Source organism: Alosa sapidissima, chromosome 1 (assembly GCF_018492685.1).
Source record: "Alosa sapidissima isolate fAloSap1 chromosome 1, fAloSap1.pri, whole genome shotgun sequence".
Lineage (NCBI taxonomy): Eukaryota > Metazoa > Chordata > Actinopteri > Clupeiformes > Clupeidae > Alosa > Alosa sapidissima.
This window is the reverse complement of record NC_055957.1, coordinates 30,992,333-31,014,034: the sequence shown is the minus strand read 5'-3', so window position 1 is coordinate 31,014,034 and position 21,702 is coordinate 30,992,333. Positions and strand designations below refer to the sequence as shown.

Genomic DNA, 21,702 nt, shown 5'->3' with positions numbered 1-21,702 from the left:
GCAGATGCACACACACACACAGAAAATATGAACATATTTCCCCCATCCTAGCATCTTTACACTGGCTACCTGTTAAAAGTCATTGACTTCAAAATATTACTTATATCTCTTGCATCTCATGAAGACGCTCTTTTGTCTGCTTCTGACAGAAGAAGCACTTATCTATGCTGGCAGCAGCTGCTGCTGAACAAGTGTACAAAGTCCCTCTAGATGGACTTAATGCAGTTGCAGGTGTTGCTGCAGGTTCAGAAGATGGCCTACCACGTCTTTTCTGAAGACACTGAGTCCTGCCTGCTTCACATGATTTCTAGTAGCGAATCTTAGCATGCTGCAGATGCACATTTTACATAGATGCAGATTGTTACAGGTGGATTTCCGGTGCCAAACTGCTTTGTTCTGTTAACTGCACTGTAATGTTGTAATTGTTGGCTGATCTGTGATCACCATCTCCATACTCTCTCATGGACAAAAACAAGAAATTTGGCATATGTCTCTAGTGATGGGTCATTCACCAGTCCACACATATCTGCCACTGGATACATAGCCCAAAATCTGTTTCTTTTAGAATATGTGTGCCATCACCTGACTAACAGAAAGACACACCTCAGAATATGACCTAACTAGATTGTGCCACCATGAACTATGAAAATGTGCTTGCTCAAATGTAGAAGGCTAGAAGGTCACTAATATCACCAACCATTAAGAACAGAGCACTATGTGCTTCAGGTTATTTGATATTCTAAATGTTATAACTGCCAGCTATCAACAGCCAACTGTCACTGCTAGTGTCTCTCTTTCTCTTTCTCTCTATCTCACACACACACACACACACACACACACACACACACACACACACACACACACACACACACACACACACACACCTGTCTGTTTGTCTATCTGATCCTTTTACCCTTTCTTTTCTTCACACTTACATAGGCTACGGAAGGCCTTACAGACTTCAGCTGGTACTAGCTATGTAAAAGTCTATTAAACTTGATTTAACAGAGATCTCTGCACTTTGTGTCCTGAATTAGTGTAGTATCATTTTTTTTTGTGTTCTGAATTAGTGTAGTATTATTTTATTTTTAAGTATTATTTTTTTAAGCGGAGAATTTTAGGCACAATTTTTTGTTAAAGAGATCAATCATCAGCCTAAAAATGTTTTATAATGTTGTATTGTTTATGTGGTCTACTTGTGCACACTACCTTGTAAAATATCTTTGCTTTTTGGCACCAAACCCTATACTCCAGCAATGTGAGGTTTATGGACAAAACACCAAATTTGACCTTTTCTGAATTTGACCTTTGATTTGCGTCCTTCAAAACCTTCAAAAAAATGGAGACATTTTTTTTTACTCTTAAGAACCTCTAGAACAAAGATATAATACTCTCCAAAAATTAACATGCGAATCCCACAAGCCCCCAAATTAGACACATAGGCCCTCCTACTATATGTACTTCCCACAACTTCAATATTTGACAACATATCATGAATGGTACTTCAAATAGGTGTTATTTTAAATAGATTGCTGATGGGCTATACATCTTGGTGAACGTCTGTTAACAACTTCTTGCTGTCATCGTGAAGCATGTATCTCTCGGTTATGGAAATATCATGCAATATGCCATTTTTTATAGTTAGAACAATATGTGTTCTCAATTATATCATGTTTCTATAGTGTAACATGTTATTTCACTGTGTCTTTACGTGGGTTAGGGCACCACACATCCAAATAAGTGTCCTTCATGACCCACAGGCCTTCAGTCTCCACAGGTTAACATGGCAAAACTTGAAAAGCTTGTCAGACCTCCCGTGCCTAGTGACGGGTTGCTAAGCCATGATTGGCATGTGGCGGTTTTCAGGTGTGGCTTAGCGAAGGGTGAATTCAATGATTACGTTGGAAGCCCCTCTCCATGCTCTGTTTATTTGCATTGTGGCTTTTGGCCCAGAGTTCTCTTCTGTCCTGCTTCTGTGCGTTGTGGCTTAAGTCAAATGACTGATTTGGTACTGATTAGTTTTAAAAGGAATTATTTAAAGGGATTCCCTGAGGCAGTGGTTAAGAATGATGTTAGTATGATTGGAGTTGTTGTGCTCTTTATATTAAATGAGTGATGTGCTGAACACGGCCCCTTACATTTGTAGGCTTTATATTGGCCAGGTTAGCTGTCTTTCTTTCTTCTCCATCTCTAGTCCTATGTTTCTGTTCCTCATCATATGCACGTCACATTAACCAGGAACCTTTCTCTCTCTCTCTCGGCAGATTCCTCCACATCATACTTCAGCCTCCAATGTGAATGGTTCAAATGAGCAGCCACCTGCTAACAGTCTCAGTCCTGAAGGTAATGCATTGATGTATCATTCTCTCTGCTTTTCTCTCTTTCTTTCTCTGTTTCTCTTCCATTCAGTCTTTCTCTCTTTTCCATATTGCTCTGCCCACCATAAACAAAGAAGTCATTCCCCCAGCATGTGTCTCTGAGATGGCCCTAACGTCCTGTACTCTACTTCTCTCACTCTCTCTTCTCTCTCTCTCTCTCTCTCTCTCTCTAACATGCTTACTCTCTCTCTCTCTCTCACACACACACACACACACAAACACACACACACACACACACACACACACACACACACACACACACACACACACACACAGTGCAATGCTGAGACAAATCTGCAGTACCCACGAGGATAGCCTGATGAGAGAGCTGTAGCAATGTGACCTTGGGCTGTTCTGCATAGCACCCTCTGCAGTGACACTGTAGGCTACATTTTAGCATCAATTAGATTGACTGTAGATCCTAGCATCAGATGAGCAGAAATGAATCTTGTGGAATTAGTGTTGGTAGCACTGTATTAGCTAGGGTGTGGGTGTACTGTGTTTTTGTCTTACTCTCTGAGGTGTCTCTTGCATAGCGCCCTCAACATCTTCTCTCAAAGTATGAGCCAAACTTCTCTCTCTTTGCTCTCTCTACAGGTAATGCTAGTTTTCAGACCCTCTGGTAATAAGTAGTGATACGTTGGTGTATGATCATTTTATCTTCAATAATGATATCCTTGCAAGTTAGTCAGTACCATGATTTGTTGGTTTGGAAAGTGGGAAATCTGGGACTCTGTTGATGGTACATCCATTCTTTACTCCTGCAGTCAATGGCAACAGAAACATGTCTGAATCCACCGTTATGGAGAAGTATAACATTGGGAAAGTCATTGGTGATGGAAATTTTGCTATAGTAAAAGAATGTACTGAACAGTGAGTCAACTAATATTTTTTTTTCAAATGAAGAAAGTTTGATTAGAAGTTAATAAATAATATATTATTATATTATATTATATTATATTATATTATATTATATTATATTATATTATATTATACAAAAGATTATACAAAAGTGATTAGTTACCCAGTCATGTCTCTCTTCCACAGCTCCACTGGTAAAGAGTTTGCTTTGAAGATCATAGACAAGACTAAGTGTGCTGGCAAAGTAAGTAGGATCACCCAACCCACAGATGGGCACTTGTGATGGGCAGAAACAGACTGAAAATGTGACCTGATAACAGGGTTTATGATTTATTATGTTGATTTCAACCATGTGAGATTGAACATGATATAAGATTGTGTTCTGAGTGGCTGCATGTACACAGATGATATGATAGATATGACAAACGCCAGTCTAGACAAGGAGCTAGAATGGGGATTCAAATGTCAATTTGAAATGTGTTGGTTGAGTAACCATGTGACAAGTGTTATTAAATGGCCATCTGTTTAAGCCTTAATTATGAGGCCATAACTTAGAGAAGATCCCTTTCTCTGATTTTAATCTTTGACAATTTACAGGAATTACTGCATATTTATTTGAATTTACTATCAGTGGAATGATCCTCTATCTGTCATTGGAATGAGTCTCTGTGATTTGTTGACTGAGTTCCATTGGCCCACAGGAGCACCTTATAGAGAATGAGGTGGCTGTTTTAAGGCGGGTCAAGCACCCCAACATCATCATGCTGATTGAGGAGGTGGACACTCCCACAGAGCTTTACCTGGTCATGGAGTTGGTGAAGGTGTGTCTCCAATAGCACACTTCATTACCAAAGACAGTCATTCTAACATTATAAAACTATATACATATTATTCAACAAATGTTCAACATCTTTTAGGTACCAGTTCATAATTAGTGCACAGAGAAACATTGTTAATTATGTCAGTTATTTCATTATGCAGTGCACAATCAGTGCCTTGTACATTGTTATCATTTGAATATGTGCAGCAGCATTTGAGCAGCTGTTAAACCTTTAATGTCTGCTTTTCCCAGGGGGGTGACCTGTTCGATTCCATCACCTCTTCCACAAAATACACAGAGAGAGATGCCAGTGTGATGGTGTTCAACTTGGCAGGGGCCCTCAAGTACCTGCACCGAATGAGCATAGTGCACAGAGACATCAAACCAGAGAATCTACTGGTGAGCCACCGCAGATATGTTTGATTTGGATTTAAAATGTAGTCCCTTAAGGATGGAAATCCCTATGGAAAAAGTCAAACTGCTGTGTGGAGGTGGGTTATTTGTATAACTCATGTGTTGGAGGAGTATGCTCCCTCCAAGAAAGCACAGAGAAATGTATTTCTAATATGTTTTAAAGATATGACAATATATTTCTCTCTCTCTCTCTCTCTCTCTCTCTCTCTCTCTCTCTCTGTGTGTGTGTTATATTTCAGGTGTGTGAGTATCCTGATGGCACCAAGTCCTTGAAATTAGGAGACTTTGGATTGGCTACCGTGGTGGAGGGACCTCTGTACACTGTGTGTGGGACACCCACATATGTGGCCCCAGAGATCATCGCTGAGTCTGGGTAAGAGGGTCAGGGTGTTGTTGGGTCTGGGTAAGGGGTTTGGGAAGGTGTTTTTGGGTCTGGGTAAGGGGGCCAGGGTGTTGGGTCTGGGTAAGGGGGCCAGGGTGTTGTTGGGTCTGGGTAAGGGGTTTGGGAAGGTGTTGGGGCTGGGTAAGGGGTTTGGGAAGGTTTTGGGTCTGGGTAAGGGGTTTGGGAAGGTGTTGATGGGTCTGGGTAAGGGGGCCAGGGTGTTGTTGGGTCTGGGTAAGGGGTTTGGGAAGGTGTTGTTGGGTCTGGGTAAGGGGTCGGGTGTTGTTGGGTCTGGGCAAGGGGGTCGGGTGTTGTTGGGTCTGGGTAAGGGGTTTGGGAAGGTGATGGGTCTGGGTAAGGGGTTTGGGAAGGTTTTGTTGGGTCTGGGCAAGGGGGTCGGGGTGTTGTTGGGTCTGGGTAAGGGGGTCGGGTGTTGTTGGGTCTGGGTAAGGGGTTTGGGAAGGTGCTGTTGAGGTTCATCTACTGTAACATTACTGTGTAAATGTTTACATTACAACAACATTTATAAAACCTATACCACTGTTCCCTCTATGAATGTTGCAATGTAAGTATCACTTTACTGCACCAGGGAAGACTGTGTTTGTGGTTCTTTTTTCTCCTAATGCACGATCTGTGTGTGGTCGTCATAGTTACGGACTGAAGGTGGACATCTGGGCTGCGGGAGTGATCACCTACATCTTGTTGTGTGGATTCCCTCCATTCCGCAGGTACAGTGGGTTACTCTCTTTCTCTCTCTCTCTCTCTCTCTCTCTCAAGTATCAATTGGAATACAATTCTTATACACTCATAATCATGGATATACACAGACACAGTCCAGCAGGTCCATCATAGCTGGGTAGACAATAGATGGTACTAGTTTAGAACAGAAATGTTGTTTGAACTATTTTATTGTAAATGCAAATCATAGTAGCTACTGTATATAATCCACACTGTATATTATGTAGATTTGTTTTAATGATGATTTATCCATTTTATCAGCAATGTCACTTCAAACAGAAATGAAAAGAAAGTCATTGAGTTTGGATTTTGAAGGTTGCTTAATGTGCGTCACAGTTGAGAGATAAGCCTTCAGTGAGGTGTAATCATATTTAAACTCGCTTGCTTAACTGTACATTTGCGGTCATGCACACACAAGCATTTTCACGGTCATTTGCAGGTCAGTGAATGAGTATAGGCCAGTCTAAATCATATCCATCGGCTGCTATGAATTGAACTCTGTATACTTACAACCGGACCCGCGTCACACAGAGCAGGTTGTTTGCGCCATGCCCCTTTTGAGGGGAAAACATTCCCTCAGAACAAGCCAGAGTGAACCGGTAGACATGTACCAACCACACAGCTAAGAACCCCTCCCTGAGTTTCTTTTGCCTACCATGTCCTCAAAAAAAATCCTGACAGAAGAAAATTATGGCTACAAGCCATAAGAAGAGAAGACCGTATGACACTTCTGGTCACTGAGTGGGGTTGTTGCACCACTTCGTAGGCTACTTGGGATACTGAAGAGATGTGTTTTTATATTAATTGAATTAAGCTTTTGTAGGTATCTTTCACGGTCAACGACCGGCAAAGTGGTTATGTATTGAGTGGTCATATTGATTTGTGGTATTTTTTGTTATTATTTATTCCTGCGATTTCTGTACGAATTACGTTTATTGACCCTAATTTGCGTTGGAGTTAATGAGAGGGGTTGTTTGTTTTCACCCCGAAAGGGGCGGGAACGTTGGTCATGAGTCAAGTTCCCGGATGTGCCGGTCTAATGTATATCTCTCATCTCATCTCATCTCATCTCATCTCCCTGAAGAGTCCAAATGGACCTGTTGTATTTATTGTATGTATGTTGCATGTGTCTCCAGTGAGAATAACCTTCAGGAGGACCTGTTTGACCAAATCCTGCTGGGTCGCTTGGCGTTCCCCACCCCTTACTGGGAGAATATAAGTGCCTCTGCTAAGGTGTGTATTATAGCACATAAACACACACACATTCAGGTGCACGTGTGCATATGTCCCTGTTCTGTCCTCTCCTGCCTCTGTGTCTCGTGTCCATGCAGATGACCTGATCCCTACTGTAGTCTGGATGTGTGTCTCTGGATCTCTGTGTGAGTGGAGCAGAGAGAGAGGGGACTCTGGTGCTTCATAGATGAGCTCTGTGTCTTCCTCTGGCAGCAGATCTGTCAGCACAAGGTCACCAGCGCTAATTAGATTCCCTGCTATTACTGCGGCAGGGAGAGCAGGTCCAGGACAAAGTGTGCCGGGAGAGCAGCCTCTGAGAGGACAGCTCTTTGTGCTTAAACACACCCTGTCACAGCCATAGCAGGCCGGCAAATTACACGCCACAATCAGCAGCACTTCTTAAACGGAGCAGAGGCTGTGTTTCAGATACGCCTGTAGGGTTAGATGAAGCTCTTGAACGGATGGTGGTTTATTTCTGGATCTGACTGGAGTCTTTCTCTCTCAGGAGCTCATTGGCCGCATGCTTCAGGTGAATGTGGAGGCCAGGTACACTGCAGAGGATGTGCTGGGTCACCCTTGGGTCACGGTAAGGCTGTGGACAGGCTCCGGTGGCGTGCTGCGTGCTGCCATTCCTATGGCATGTATGCTGTGCTAGAGCTGTTTGTGTGATGTGTGCCTGTGTTGTAATCAGGTGTCTGTTTTCAGCAGGAGGATGCTGCTCTGGGGAATAACACAAGGATTGAGGTGACAGGTAAACTCAAGACACATTTTAACAACACGCCAAAGCAGAACAACACTTCCGCCGGAGTGTCCGTCATCATGGTGAGAACACACACACACACACACACACACACACACACACACACACACACATACAGAAAGTTAATGCCATGTATTTTTAAAATGCGGTATAGAGCTTCCTTTGCTTGAATACAGTTTCTTTATGGCTAGGGCCCATGGGACTCAGTTTGGCACTCAGCCTTTGAAGTGAGCGGTGCCGTCCAGTGGAGAGCCCACTCTCTGCCTCCACACATGAGTCACTTCCTTACATAAGAGCTTGGACAATCTCAGAGAACACCCCAGATGATTTAGCATTCTGGGGAAAGCCACAGCCGATTGTCCCTGTAATGATATCAGTCATGTTCATGGGGAATGTGGCATTACGTCTAAGCAGCTCTGGGACATGGGGCTTGTTGAGCCAGGGATTGAGCCGCCCTGTGACCCTGAGTACATCCAGTAGATGAGACTGATGAAAGAGAAGGACATGTCCCAATGTTCACATGCCTCTTTTACTGCTTTAAGACTAGACTACAAGTACATCTCTCTATCTGAGTGTAAATTGTTATTGGACTGCTAGTGGACACGTGTGGAATAGCACTACTAGTGGACACGTGTGGAATAGCACTGCTAGTGGACACGTGTGGAATAGCACTGCTAGTGGACACGTGTGGAATAGCACTGCTAGTGGACAGTATAGAATGGTGCTCATATTGATTCCTGTGAACATGGCCACTGTTAGTCTATCACGTCATCATCCTGTAGAATCAAGTCGTTCATGCTGCACCATTGTCAGCCAGCACAGCACATGTTCATGCCCATACCTCCATACATGGCTCTCGCTAGGCTCTGTATGATGACAGCATGCCGAACAGGCCAGTAGTCAACGGGAGCTCCACTGTGGGTGCAGAGGAAGTCCAGTGCATTATCAGGCACTCACTCTCTACATTCAGGCTCATATTTTAGTTTGCATATAATTTGTTCATCCATATACAGTAATGCAGGCACTATGTCATCTCACAGAGTCTACCATAAGTCATAGTCACAATTTATTTTCATTTAGTCACATATTAGAGTGTCTGTGAATGTTTTCAAATACTACGTCATCTTAGTTCCTTTTCTTGTTGTTGTTGACCACGGGAACACACTCTCTGTGTTCTTGCGGTTATGCCATTATCTGCCTATCTGAGACACAAGAACCCCAAGAATGTGAGGTGTGTACAGTCAGCACCTACACACACACACCAGTGGCAGCATTTTACCCAGCATTGATTCTGAATTCGGCTTAGTACCCTTACAATATGGCACATAGAACAGAACAGAATTAGTTGCTCTTGTCAGAGCCCAGGTAGCAGTCTCCAACATTAGAAGGCCCTTAATGACACAAACACTCCGAGTGTTCTGGAGGCCTCAGACATGGTGGGAGTTTGATGTGCTCTGGATCTCATTCTCAGTTTGAGCTGTGAGGGGGGTCAGTCCTGTGCCCCTCCACCCCACCTCTACACACCCCTCTCTCGCCGGGACCACAGGAGAAGCCTGGAGCTGGATGTCTGGTACCTGCCGCCAGCCACTCTCCTGTCCAGTAACCCCCGGTGCTCTAGCCCAGCCTGGCCCCTCTGACTTAACCTGTGCTCAGCCTCCTCGGGCTAGCTTGGCTGCCTGACTCCTAGCCTCATTTTCCTGGCCTGCTCTTCAGTGCAGGGGAAAGGCCGTGACTGCCTCTTGTGTGGTTCTCCTCCCCACTCACCTCTTCTCTTTTCTTCTCACTCTCTAACACTTCCCCCTCTCTCACGTGTTGCTGTTCTGTTCAGTCACTACTGATGTGGTGTGAGTTACTGCTTCTGAGTGGTTGTGAGATGTCACTGCAGTGTTTTGGGGGGTGGGGTGTTCTGTTCTCTCTTCTGGCTGTATCTGGGGCATGAGAGGCCATAAAGCAGTGCTAAGTGTTCCACCGCTGCTAACCCGACCGCTATTAGAAAGACTGACAGGACTCTACTCAGCTTACCTCTCTGTCAACATGTGTGTCTTTGTCCTTGCTGCTCAGCTGTAATGGGCCTCAGAAGTTCTCTTGACTTTCTATTTTAATTAACACTGAAAGACTTGTGTGAATACTGTTTGTGGAGAATGTGTCACTGCTTCCTCATTGGCACACTCATGCAGCTTAGTCTGCATCGCCCTCTTGTGGTGAAAAGTAGAATTGGAGGTTGCCATTGTATTGACAAGGACACAATGAATGGTGACAGAGAGGTATGCCAACAGAAATGCTTATTGCCTTGGACAAAAGACATACCTAGCATTTGGTGCAGGGGAGGGGAACACTAATAAAAAACAGAGGTTTCTTACTGTAGCATCAAGCTACTGTTTGCCCGTACACACTGGTTCAGGGCCAGCCAACCCAACCTGAGCCCTATCTAGGCCACTCTGAGAAAACCACAGAGTGTGCTCCTGGATCAGCATGTTGGGGCATACAGTTGCACGTAGCCCTCTGCTGTCATGAACTGTTTGTGCCCAGTTGAGTAAGACTAGTTTCTGTCCCTCTGCTTCCTCCCTCTCCCCTGCCCTCTCGCCTGCATTCCCTCGCTCTGGTTAGCTCCAAGGCAATGGTATGTACTAACACTCACCGCTCTGCCGCACAGCCAGCGCCTGCTGCTTCACCATACAACTCACTAGCACATCTGGGGGAAGTGAGAAATTGGCCATAGTGGGCTACTCCCATATCATGATTTGGGACTCAGTAGATGAGAAAGCACAGCTCTATTAGCTGCATCGATTTAGATCACTAGGCAACCAGACACAAGTCATGTGCCATGTCATGGCAGTTTCTCATTTTGGCCCCCATTGAGCATGCTCGATGTTGTTAAGATCTGCTGCTTCATTATATTGGTGTTTAATCTGCTTTTGGGAGTTTGAGTAGTTAAGCCACCACTCACTTAGCATCAAACATGTTGGCCTCTTAGTGGCAAAGCCCCTCTATGGAGCACTGTTTTTTAGTAACGAGTTGAGAGTATGTATGTATCTGTAGGACAAATTAACTGAATTGGTACTGCCCTTAAAGGTGCTGTAAGCGATATTTGTCTTTCTTGCTAAACTCTTTTATGTACTTGTTTTGTCTTGTTTGTGTACATGCAAGGTAATTGGTAGGCAAGAATTGTTGTTTGTGTGAAAATACACCCAGACCAGGTTATGACCTCAGGAGAGTTGGATACAGTTTGGAGTTTTTTCCCATAAAGCTCTCCATATTGTTTGTTTTTTCCATATCAGCAGTCACAGCATAGTCCCTTCAGTGTGAGCACTCCCAACACAATATCACTTACAGCAACTTAGGGCACATACAGCTTGTAAGATGAAGTAATATATCAACACTAAAAGAATGAGCAGGAAGTGAGTTTACTTTGTTGTCAGGTGTATTTTAGCGTCTCGTCTGATAGGTCGTTTGTATTTCTAATATGTCTCATCTTTCTCTGACTGTGCTCTGTAGAACACAGCGCTAGATAAGGAAAACATCCAGCTTCATCGTCGCCGCCAGAACAACAGCCTGCCTTCCCCTGCCTCTGTGCTATCAGAGAAGATCTCCTGTCCTGATCCATCAGAGAAGACCCTATTTTGTGACCGTTCCCCCAAAACACCCCTCTCCGTTCATTGGGAGAATCTGCCATCACCCTCTGTACCTGAGCCAGACAACCCCTGTGCCCCCTCACCAGAGAAGCCACCCCCCTTCACCTGTGACCCCTCACCAGAGAAGCTTCCCCCCTCCACCTGTGACCCCTCACCAGAGAAGCCACCCCCCTCCACCTGTGACCCCTCACTAGAGAAGCTTCCCTCCTCCACCTGTGACCCCTCACCAGAGAAGCTTCCCTCCTCCACCCGTGACCCCTCACTAGAGAAGCCACCCCCCTCCACCCGTGACCCCTCACCAGAGAAGCCACCCCCCTCCACCCGTGACCCCTCACCAGAGAAGCTTCCCTCCTCCACCTGTGACCCCTCACCAGAGAAGCCACCCCCCTCCATCTGTGCCCCCTCACCAGAGAAGCTTCCCTCCTCCACCTGTGACCCCTCACCAGAGAAGCTTCCCTCCTCCACCCGTGACCCCTCACTAGAGAAGCCACCCCCCTCCACCTGTGACCCCTCACCAGAGAAGCCACCCCCCTCCACCTGTGACCCCTCACCAGAGAAGCTTCCCTCCTCCACCTGTGCCCCAACTGCTCCTCCAGCCCCCTCATCTGCGGAGCCTCCCCCTGGGGTTCCACTGGAGAGCTCTGAAGCTGCTGCTGCTCCCACTGCTGTGGCCCCTAGTCCCCCCCTCCCTCCCCCCCTCCCTCCTCCTGAGCCCCCCACATCGCTCTCCTGGCCTGCGCCTCCTCCGCCCCCCTCCAGCTCTCTCCCAGAGCCACCTCTATGCAGCCTTGAGTACGAAGGCCCTCCTCCTGCTTGGAAGCTGCTGAGGGAGGAGTGAGCCCTCTCGTCCCCCACACCCACCCCACACTCACGCCTGGCCAGGGGAGATGAGCTTAGCCACCCTTACTTTAAGGTCATACATTTTCCAAGTATGAGCACAATGTATATACAATTGTCGCATACAATGAATTTACCCATTCATAGAAAAGAGCTTAAACCAGGAAAAAGCCCATCTTCTGACTTCCTAAGCCAAGGCTCTCAGATAAAGCTGGTTCCACAGTAGAAAGCTCACCACTGCATGTATTGCATTTGCATGTATTAGGTAGTTCTTTTCAGCTCCATCCCAATGTCAGATCCCTTTCAAGCTTTGCCTATATTCCGTATGCCTAACGCAGGCTCCTCAGATACCAGACACACTCCTCTGTCACACAGATAAAGTCAACTAGAAGCATTAAATGCTCCTCCTAGTAAACATAACTTGTGTTCCCTTAAAATGGATCTTGCATGATTAATATTCTCATGAATCCTCCATTACCTGAGTCAGTGTTATTACGTAGAAAAACCGAGTATTTTAACTATTCCCTACATTGTACGGAATACACTGGGGAGATATGCCTTCTAGAGTACTTGTAATGTAACCTGAGTTGTGTTACTGCCCTGCCCTGGGCATTCAGATGGACAATCTGTGACCTTGAGAGTCAGACATGCCTCGTGAAAGACGTGCCTCAGGACGTGTCAAACTGGCTACTAGCCTCATCCCGTCCACTCTACCAGCTGTTGTTCTTATCACTCTAGCATGAACATGACCAATTAAATGGCTGCTCTAATCCCTAGTTGCTCATGGCAGCATTAAGGCAGGACACATATCTATATACTATTCATTACTCAACTCTTATCCAACATCAGTAGGGTTTACATTTTTATCAGAACATGCTCATTGGGAATCCAATCCAATATTGGTTTAGTTAGCACTATGCTGTACGTGGTGAGCTACTGGAACACAATTACTGCATCCATGACTATATCATGGTTAGCTCATAAAACACTGATTATTGCAAAGGGCAATTTGAATTTGGAATTAGCTGATTTGCAGATCTGTTACAAAATTATGTCATTCATTACTGGACCTTAACACAGTCCTTCATCATGAGACACAAAATAGTGGATGAGCTATTTTTCTATGTTGTGATTGACTTGATTGTATATATGTGAATTTGTACTTGAAAGCATTTGAAAGATGATCAAGTTGTATGAAAAGACAATGTGAGTTAATCCTTGTTGATGTGACTTTTACTTCTGATTGTTGTTTTTTTTTTTTGCTCCTGGAAACTATGCTTGAATGTGCTGATTGTGATGAGTGTTAGAGGTAAATGAGTAAGGGTCCTACTAGTGCAAACCTACTGTAGAAGCTTACACAGAGCTTACAAACAAACATGAACACAGGACATTCATGCCCTTGTTGGTGTCTTTTTGATGAAAAAGTAACAGAGGGTATGCAATAATATTTTTGTAAATATCTGCTAGTTTTTCCTGATTAAGGAGAACCTTGTGGTTCTCATGAGGCTGTGCCTCTGCTCGATGTGCTGTGCTGTGTGGTTCTGATCAGCATTCCTCTCACCTCTACAGATGAGTGATGAGGCCTCGGGAACATTTAGTAACCCTGGCCTGAGGACCAATGCAGGATACATATTCATTTGTCTAATTCAGTTGTGCCCATTAAAAGCATCAATAGTGACTATTATAATGTGAAGTTGTTCTTACTTAGACTATCTGGACGTTTTTGAAAGCTGAAATCTGGAGGCCTGGTTTAATTTTCTGTGGTTTTCTGCTCTATTCTTAAGGAATTTTTTAGCTGCATGCAAAATTCCTCTTTTGCGACTCACATTTTAGTCTGTGAGGCTGCTAAAAGTCACAGTGGTGGGTTCCAGTGTTAGTCACAATCTGTTGCTATAGCGCTCTTTCAGAATTCTCCCTGTGTTCTCTTCAAAACTCACAGTTATGTTTTATATACAAGGGATCCAGCTTTCAAGATGAAGGTGTAAAGTTTGTGCAGCCATTTTAAATGTAATCCTCTTGGCCTAGAACCTTTTTTCATTTTGTAATAGGAATTCATCAAAACCTTCATGAAATGCAATAAAATCTCTGAAATGATTTCTCATTGACTTTCATTTATGCTATAAGCAATGGTCCATATTGATACATTGTGAACACAAATGTATAAACATATTACAAACAGGTAGCTGTATTAACATATTAAAAAGACAGGCAGTCTTTGATAACAACTAATACATGATAAAACGTCTACAAAAAATAACACTTCCAAAATCAATTTCTGATACAAAACTCCATTTTATTGTTTTGACTCATCACACAAATCAAAAAGACACTCATTGGAAATGGACTGCCGTAGAGTTGTGTGACTGTAAAAACAGCAGTTATTTTCATCAATCATCATTAATCACATATCTTTCCAATCAAACCAACGAGGAATGTTTGTCCATGGATAACATCTGTGCAAGACATTGTTTGAAAGGATAAATCACGTCCCTAGTGCTGTCACCACAAAGAGAGAGAGAGAGAGAGAGAGGATTACGCACACAACATACAGAATGGAGGTCCTGGTGTGAGGAAGCTTGTGAGATATGACACTGAGTTTTAGAGTGGAAATGATCCAGTGATTCAAAAAGACCCTCGTGCTGTCGCAACGCCACCTCATCCCGCTGACATCTCCCCCATCACATAACCACGACGACACACAGTACTACGCAATCTCATTACAGGCCGTCCCACTCCAGCAGGTCCTACATTGACAGGCATCAAGCGCAACCTGCCCTCTTCAGTAAAACCAGATTTGAAGTATTGCAAAATACAGCGTGTGCAGCAAGGAAAGATATGCCTGCATTTGGGCAAACCAACCGAGAAGAGTATGCTTCAGTCAGAGATGTGTGGATGTAGCTTCAGTATGGACAGAGCTCCATCTGAGCCACCTCAGTCTCATCTAAACCACACCCCTTCAGCAGCAAAAAAGCTATCAAGAAAAAAATCCCCCAACAGACACAGCAACTGAAAAAATCACTCACCCCAAGAAGTACACAAATATATGGAATCTATATATGGACTATAGATGCAAATATAGTCATCTAGCTATTGACCACTCGAGCCCTTTATTTTTGGTGGGCTGAGGTGAAAATAGACTTTTACAGCTAAAAATAGATTTATTTCAATGATAGGTATATAACCCCACCCCTAAGATTTAATATTATATGAAATAGCATAAGATCTACAAAATATAACAATGCCCTTTTAAAAATAGTTGAATTTTTAAACTTCTGTTAAGAGATACATTCAGAATTTGAACATGTATTCAGAATAGTGTCTCTGAGAGCCATGGCAGGATTGGGCTTGCAGTGGCCAGTGCTGTTGCCATGGTGAACCAGCAGAGCGGCCCAGTGGATGTTTGTACTGCGGAGTGCTGGCCCCTCAGTAACGGGTCTGGTACTCATGGTGCCACCTGTTGAAGTCATTGTAGAACAGGACGATGCTGCCAGACGCCATGCCAGTGATAATGCACCTGCAGAGAGGAAGAAGAGGTCGGACACAGGCCTGGACTGCTGAACTTGGGCTTTCTTGGTTTTTGATGTTTTTTTAAGTCATTAAAATACTATCATTTGGATGAAAAGAGGAGCTCCTAGAATCATTATTTTCAAATCATTATCAAATTATTTTCACAACATTTTACCATAGCCAAATGCACAGTGACAGGGGCTATTTAGGAGTTAATAAACACACACACACACACACACACACAGGTTTGAGCTTGAGGAGAAAGCTAAGCTGGTAGCAAATAAATAATACATTTTTCAACATGAAAGACATCTACATACACATGTCCCCAGACATTCCTGCACGCTGGACTGCCTGTGCTGCTGTGCTGGACCTTACCTCTGGTCATGGCACATGGCACTATGCTGTGCTGGACCTTACCTCTGGTCATGGCACATGGCACTATGCTGTGCTTGACCTTACCTCTGGTCATGGCACATGGCACTATGCTGTGCTTGACCTTACCTCTGGTCATGGGACATGGCACTATGCTGTGCTTGACCTTACCTCTGGTCATGGGACATGGCCATGGAGCGGATTCCTGCGTCACAGCCTGGGTAGGTGAAGAGCTGCTTCATGTCATACACCTGCCACACACTCAGAACTCCGGCGTCTCCTCCACTCAGCAGGTACTGGCCATCCCTGCTCAGCTGCATGGCCTACAAACACACAACACACACTCAGCATGGGCTCTGTTGTCCTACTTTAGAATAACGCATCCATCATACCAACACACACACACACACACACAACATATATACACATACAGTATCCGCAGCTTTAACACTGAAACACACAGGGAGACACACGCATGGATGCACTCAAACACACACACACACACATTCCAAGCCATTCAAGGAAAGTTTGGGTTCATATTCAACCTCTTCACTTCCAATGCCCATGCCCTAATAATTACCTATGCTGTGTGTGTGTGTGTGTGTGTGTGTGTGTGTGTGTGTGTGTGTGTGTGTGTGTGTGTGTGTGTGTGTGTAGATGGAGATGAGGAGGTGAGTTCAGCTTCCTCCTCTAGTCCACCCAGCACATGTGCGGAGCGCTGCTCTCGGGGCCTTTGAAGTTGCCTTCAGCAGATAAATAAAAGTGATAAGCATCTCGGCGGCCTGGTGACTTGCGATAGCGCTTTGTTATGACTTGGCCAGTGGAAGAAAGTTCTGGGCAGTCGGTGATGAATGCGAGCCGCTCAGCCCTGGCGTCTGATTAGAGGGCTGCCGGGCTACAGGGCCTCCGCCTGATGTCTGCAGGGGTCTGCGCGGCCCTCTCCCCAAAGCCCCACAGGCCAAGGCCTGTCCCTGCATGCTGGTCAGCAGCCAGCCAATGGTGGGCCTCTGCAGCCACAGCGGCAGACTCCAGCAGCGCCAGTCCAGCTGAGAGCCGAGAGATTTATTCTGCTCATCTGGCTTTTCCTGTGCTCATAAGGGATGTGTTACACTTTAAAGTGTCCCCAGGGAAACAAGGATAATATACGACATGAAGAGCTGGAGGGGTGTAATTTTTCTTCCCGAGTTTACTCCACAGCCCAAAGCAAATGAGAACTGACACATGGTGAGATGACATGATAACATGCAGCTCAGTGACTGACCCTGATTACTCAGTTATCTGTGACAAACAACTACACACACTCAACCTCACTTTCAATCTCAATCATGTTTCAGCCACAAGCACGGCACGGTGAAGTTAGATTCTACACTACATAGATACACTAGATAAAGAGGTCAACAAATAACAGCTAACCCAGAGAGCAAACACTTGTTTGTCATTACGCAATGAAATCTTTCTAAAAACCGGAAACAGTTTATAATTCTATTCTAAGTATCACCCTGGTTTACCACACACCCTTCTATACATGCACAGAGCCAAACCAGAGATCTGCTCAGGGCCAAATGGGCCTCTTTAACATCTCATAATTAGGCACCGAGTTACATGTCCTGTACATCATCACTGACCAGGCAGAACATTCACTCTGATCACAGATTAAGTGAAAGGGCTCAGAGATGAGTCATAGGAAGGCTGAGATCTGATCTGGAGTCAGCATCATTCTTTAGCCTTCACCAGCCTGCTGATCCTCTGCTGCATGTTTATTAGAAACACAGGGAGGAATCCATCTTGGCGATGGCTCTGTAAGATCAGCATCCAAAAACCCAGAAAGGGTCTGGTGTTGGAGGAGGAGGAGGAGGAGGAGGCTGGCATTTGATTTGTTTTCTGTTTGTGTGATATCTGTGTAGTCGTGTCTCAAGTTTCACTGTACCCGTTCTTTGTACCATTTAATGATCATGATCTATATATACATACACTGTCTACTACGCAGTCTACTAGTTTTTTAGTGTGTATAGTATACTACTGTCTAGTATGGACTAACTGTGGCTATATGATGGGAGATTCTTAATTGGGGATAAAAAGAGAGCTCTAAAGTAGTGGACTGAGTGGCAGACTGGTGACAAGGTTCTGACAGGCCAGCCGGGTCAGTCCAGGTTTGAGGGTGTGGTCTTGCCCATAAATCAGCTGCCTGGCTCTGTGGGGATGACTACAAATCCAAGATGGCCGCTATAGCTCCGGTATCAGAGATCCATCTGATGTAAAACAAGGCTGGGGGCCAGGGCTTTGGAGACAGGCCCTCATGAATTCTTCATCCTAGCAGAGCCTCTCCAACTCCCCCCTCTGGCTCCTGAGTGGCCCCTAAGGTTAGGGCCAAATTTATGGATGTCTTGATTACAGTTGATGTTTAATACATATATTTTGAAAATGTCTGGTAAAATGATTAGAGAGAAAGGAATCTATGCCATGCTGGACTCAGTAGGGGTCAAGATTCCCTGACAGTAGGATATAAAGCTTTAAAGCTTTTCTTCTTTCTGAGAAGAAGGAATGTGATCACTACCTCCCAGACCCTCACACGTGCAGTTGTGCGACACACACACACACACACACAAACACTATGTTCCTCTTCCATATATAAAGACACACAGACTTGCACAAAGATGACTAATTCTCACTGTATCCATGAGCACATGTGTATGACCATCCCATACTGTGTAGGGGCGCCAGTAGAGGTGAGATTGATACTGGTGTCTGCTGGCTGTGGTCTGGGCTCAGGGCACTGGGGGGGAGAGGCCCTGACATGTCAGGACTTCCTTGACGCTGGCTAGCAGGAATTCACAGCAGGGGCAGATGAGGTGGGGGTGTAGAAGACAGCAAGGAGAGCGTAGGAGAGGAGAGCCGACGACATGCTGAGTGAGTGAGAGAAAGACAGAGTGAGAGAGTGAGTGAGCGAATGAGTGAAAGTGTGAGTGAATGAGAGTGAGTGCTGAGAGGCATCCCTTGGGCAGGTACAGGTCAGGGCTTTGATAGCAATGAGATGGACAAGCTTGCTTACTGGCCCTGGTTAGCACACGACTTTGAGCTTCAGACACAACATAAGACGTCAGTGTGATTGTATATATGTAAGGGATGATGGACGACACGGTGGTCTGTTCACAGAAGTTAATGCACGGTCGAGGTTGTAAAACGGCCCCGACGCAAAGCGGAAGTGCGCGTTGTGTTCATTTCCTGTTACAATTTAAACGTTTTAATCGCTAAAACGGTCTTTCGGAACGGAACTACTTTCTTCCGACACATATCAACTAATTTCTCAACTTGCAGGACAAACTGCCGTTCTAAACGGATGGTTGCTACGGCCAAAGGCCAGTCGTTAGTTCTATCTCTCCCATTGTCAAGCGGGCGTATCCCAAGATTCTGATGAACTTTAACTTTGAAACATCGCTATTTTACCTAGCCTGCTGTCATCCATCTAGCTAAAAGCATAGAAAGCCACCTCCGTCATATGCTACAATGTTACTATGTTCTGAACGTCTGCATTTTACAGCTCGGATGCAACGTGACGGTTCATTTAAACTTCACAACGAGTTCGGCGAATTAATATACAAGTGTGATACGGCCAAAAAAATGGATCTAGGCCTACTTCATAGGTGTGCAAATAACATACGGTTAATGGTCATTCTAAATTACGTAGGACAATGGGAAATTCAACCAAGCAGTGGAATAACAGCATATCAACTGTAAGGGATTTGGTTCACTCTCTGTAATAGCATGGCTACACATCTCCATAGCTACAGTACACAAGTCCTGTTTCTTTAACAGCTGAAACTGTCCTGCACATTGATACTGCAGTGTGCCTCAGATGCATCCCTGACCGATCTGGTCAACACGACACATTTCACCGCTGCCAATCATTTGCACTTGTGGCTAACCGAGAGTGAGCGGGTGGCATGGCGGCTGCCGGAGGCCCCCTGGCCAGGCCGGTGAGCTGAGCGCTGGAGCTGAGAGCTAAGTGGAAACAAATGGGCAGACAGATAAGGGATGCTAATCAAGGTGTTGCTGGGCCACGCTGCAGAGCTGAGCTGCACAGGCCCTGGTGACACAGCAAATGGGAAGCAGGTGTGAGGGCCTCACTGCAGCACAGAGCAGCACACAGGCCTGTGGGCTTTCCCAGGACCTGTGAGTGTGTGTGTGTGTGTGTGTGTGTGTGTGTGTATACATGTGTGATTGTGTGGGAACGTGATTGAGTGGGGTATGTGGGACAGCTGCCTGCTGGTGACAAATGTGTCCTCTCATGCAAGAGAACAGGAGAGCCCTCCTTAGCTCCCACTCGGGGAGGAGGAGGTGAGAGAGAGGAAGGAGCAAAGGGAAGCCCTGTGAGGAGGAGGAGGAGGAGGTGAGGGGAGGGGAGGGCTTGCTCAGCATGCCCTGGGGCAGCCAGAGCTTAGAACACATGCCAGCCTTTAATCATGACCCAGACTAGCTCACACACACACACACACACACACACACACACACACACACATACATACACACACACACACACACACACACACTAAAAAAAGTGTGATGAAGCACAGAGACTGTGAGGGAAACCAAGCTCAGCAGAGGAAAAGAGAAAGTTCCATGCCATGTCTGGGGCAACAAGCCAAAAGCTGTAGTCTGAGACTGCCATTCAGTCTGAGTGAACACGCCAGAGAGAGAGAGAGAGAGAGATGGAGAGAGAGAGAGAGAATGCAATTCTATTCACTTTCGGTTTAAATAATTTATTCATTATTCATTACCACCCAAAGCAAACATTCAGGTGATGCAAGGAAACTTCCTCTCTAAATGTTTATAGCATATAGTGTGCTCTCTGTGTGTGTGTGTGTGTGCATGTGTGTGTGTGTGTGTGTGCGCGCATGTTGACTGAAAGCCAGTACCTTCACATTCTCCTCCATCTTCCTGTAGGCCAGTAGTTTGCCGTTGACACTGAACAAACAGAGGTGACCCTTGTCGAAGTAGACGACGCAGTGTCCCTCTGTAGAGGCCTGGACGAGGCGAGGCCGCACGCAGCCCTCGGGAGCACCCAGGGTGCGCAGCAGGTCCCCGTTCATGGAGTGGATCAGACAGGGCCCCTCTGTGAAGAGCACGGCGCACAACTCAACTCAATACAAGACAACACACACACGACAACACAATCAAGACAACACACACAAGACAACACACACAAGACAACACACACAAGACAACACACTCAAGACAACAAACACAAGACAACAAACACAAGACAACACAGACAAGACGACACAAACAAGTCAACTCAACTTAAGACAAAACACACAAGACAACACACACAAGACAACACACACAAGACAACTCAACTCAAACCACTGTGGAGTCTCCTCAAGCTAGTTAGTATCTGTTAGATCAGTGTTTTTCAACCACTGTGCCGGGGCACACTAGTGTGCCGTGAGAGATCATCAGGTGTGCCACAGAAAATTACCCAAATGTCACTCACTGGTCCAAAAAAGCAACTGTTGCACTATTGGTGGTATGCAGGCATTGTACAACGGGGGCCCCATATCCAGTATTCACAGAATCATCACATATCCAGTTCATAACAACAATTAAATTAGATATAGTCACCTACAAATGAAACAGAGGGCGCTTGTTTTATTTGAGCAGGTCTTGCATAGAAGCCATAATAAGGCCATATCTGTGTATTATTTGAAATTTTAGGCTATGGTATGTTTATTTTTTCGTCACACAGGATGTTAGTGTGCCGTGGGCCA

General features: G+C 45.2%; 2 protein-coding genes across 12 annotated transcripts in view; one reads left to right on the top strand and one right to left on the bottom strand.

Moving 5' to 3' along the window:
• dclk2a (doublecortin-like kinase 2a) overlaps positions 1-14,149 on the top strand; it is a 43,419-nt gene extending 29,270 nt beyond the window's left edge. For all 4 annotated transcript variants that reach the window (XM_042066693.1, XM_042066605.1, XM_042066810.1 and 1 more), the window contains 11 exons: positions 2,265-2,343; positions 3,146-3,251; positions 3,426-3,483; positions 3,941-4,060; positions 4,312-4,458; positions 4,713-4,846; positions 5,506-5,583; positions 6,730-6,826; positions 7,332-7,412; positions 7,532-7,648; positions 11,082-14,149. In XM_042066693.1, coding sequence (XP_041922627.1) covers positions 2,265-2,343; positions 3,146-3,251; positions 3,426-3,483; positions 3,941-4,060; positions 4,312-4,458; positions 4,713-4,846; positions 5,506-5,583; positions 6,730-6,826; positions 7,332-7,412; positions 7,532-7,648; positions 11,082-12,056 — 1,992 coding nt within the window. In that variant the 3' untranslated portion in view covers positions 12,057-14,149. The remainder of the gene's footprint in view (positions 1-2,264; positions 2,344-3,145; positions 3,252-3,425; positions 3,484-3,940; positions 4,061-4,311; positions 4,459-4,712; positions 4,847-5,505; positions 5,584-6,729; positions 6,827-7,331; positions 7,413-7,531; positions 7,649-11,081) is intronic.
• A 178-nt stretch (positions 14,150-14,327) lies between these two features.
• The window catches only part of lrba (LPS responsive beige-like anchor protein), a 197,891-nt gene continuing 190,516 nt past the window's right edge, over positions 14,328-21,702 (bottom strand). For all 8 annotated transcript variants that reach the window (XM_042065961.1, XM_042066115.1, XM_042066185.1 and 5 more), the window contains 3 exons: positions 20,851-21,047; positions 16,109-16,260; positions 14,328-15,569 (listed from right to left, as the gene is read on the bottom strand). In XM_042065961.1, the coding sequence (XP_041921895.1) occupies positions 15,479-15,569; positions 16,109-16,260; positions 20,851-21,047 (440 nt within the window). In that variant the 3' untranslated portion in view covers positions 14,328-15,478. The remainder of the gene's footprint in view (positions 15,570-16,108; positions 16,261-20,850; positions 21,048-21,702) is intronic.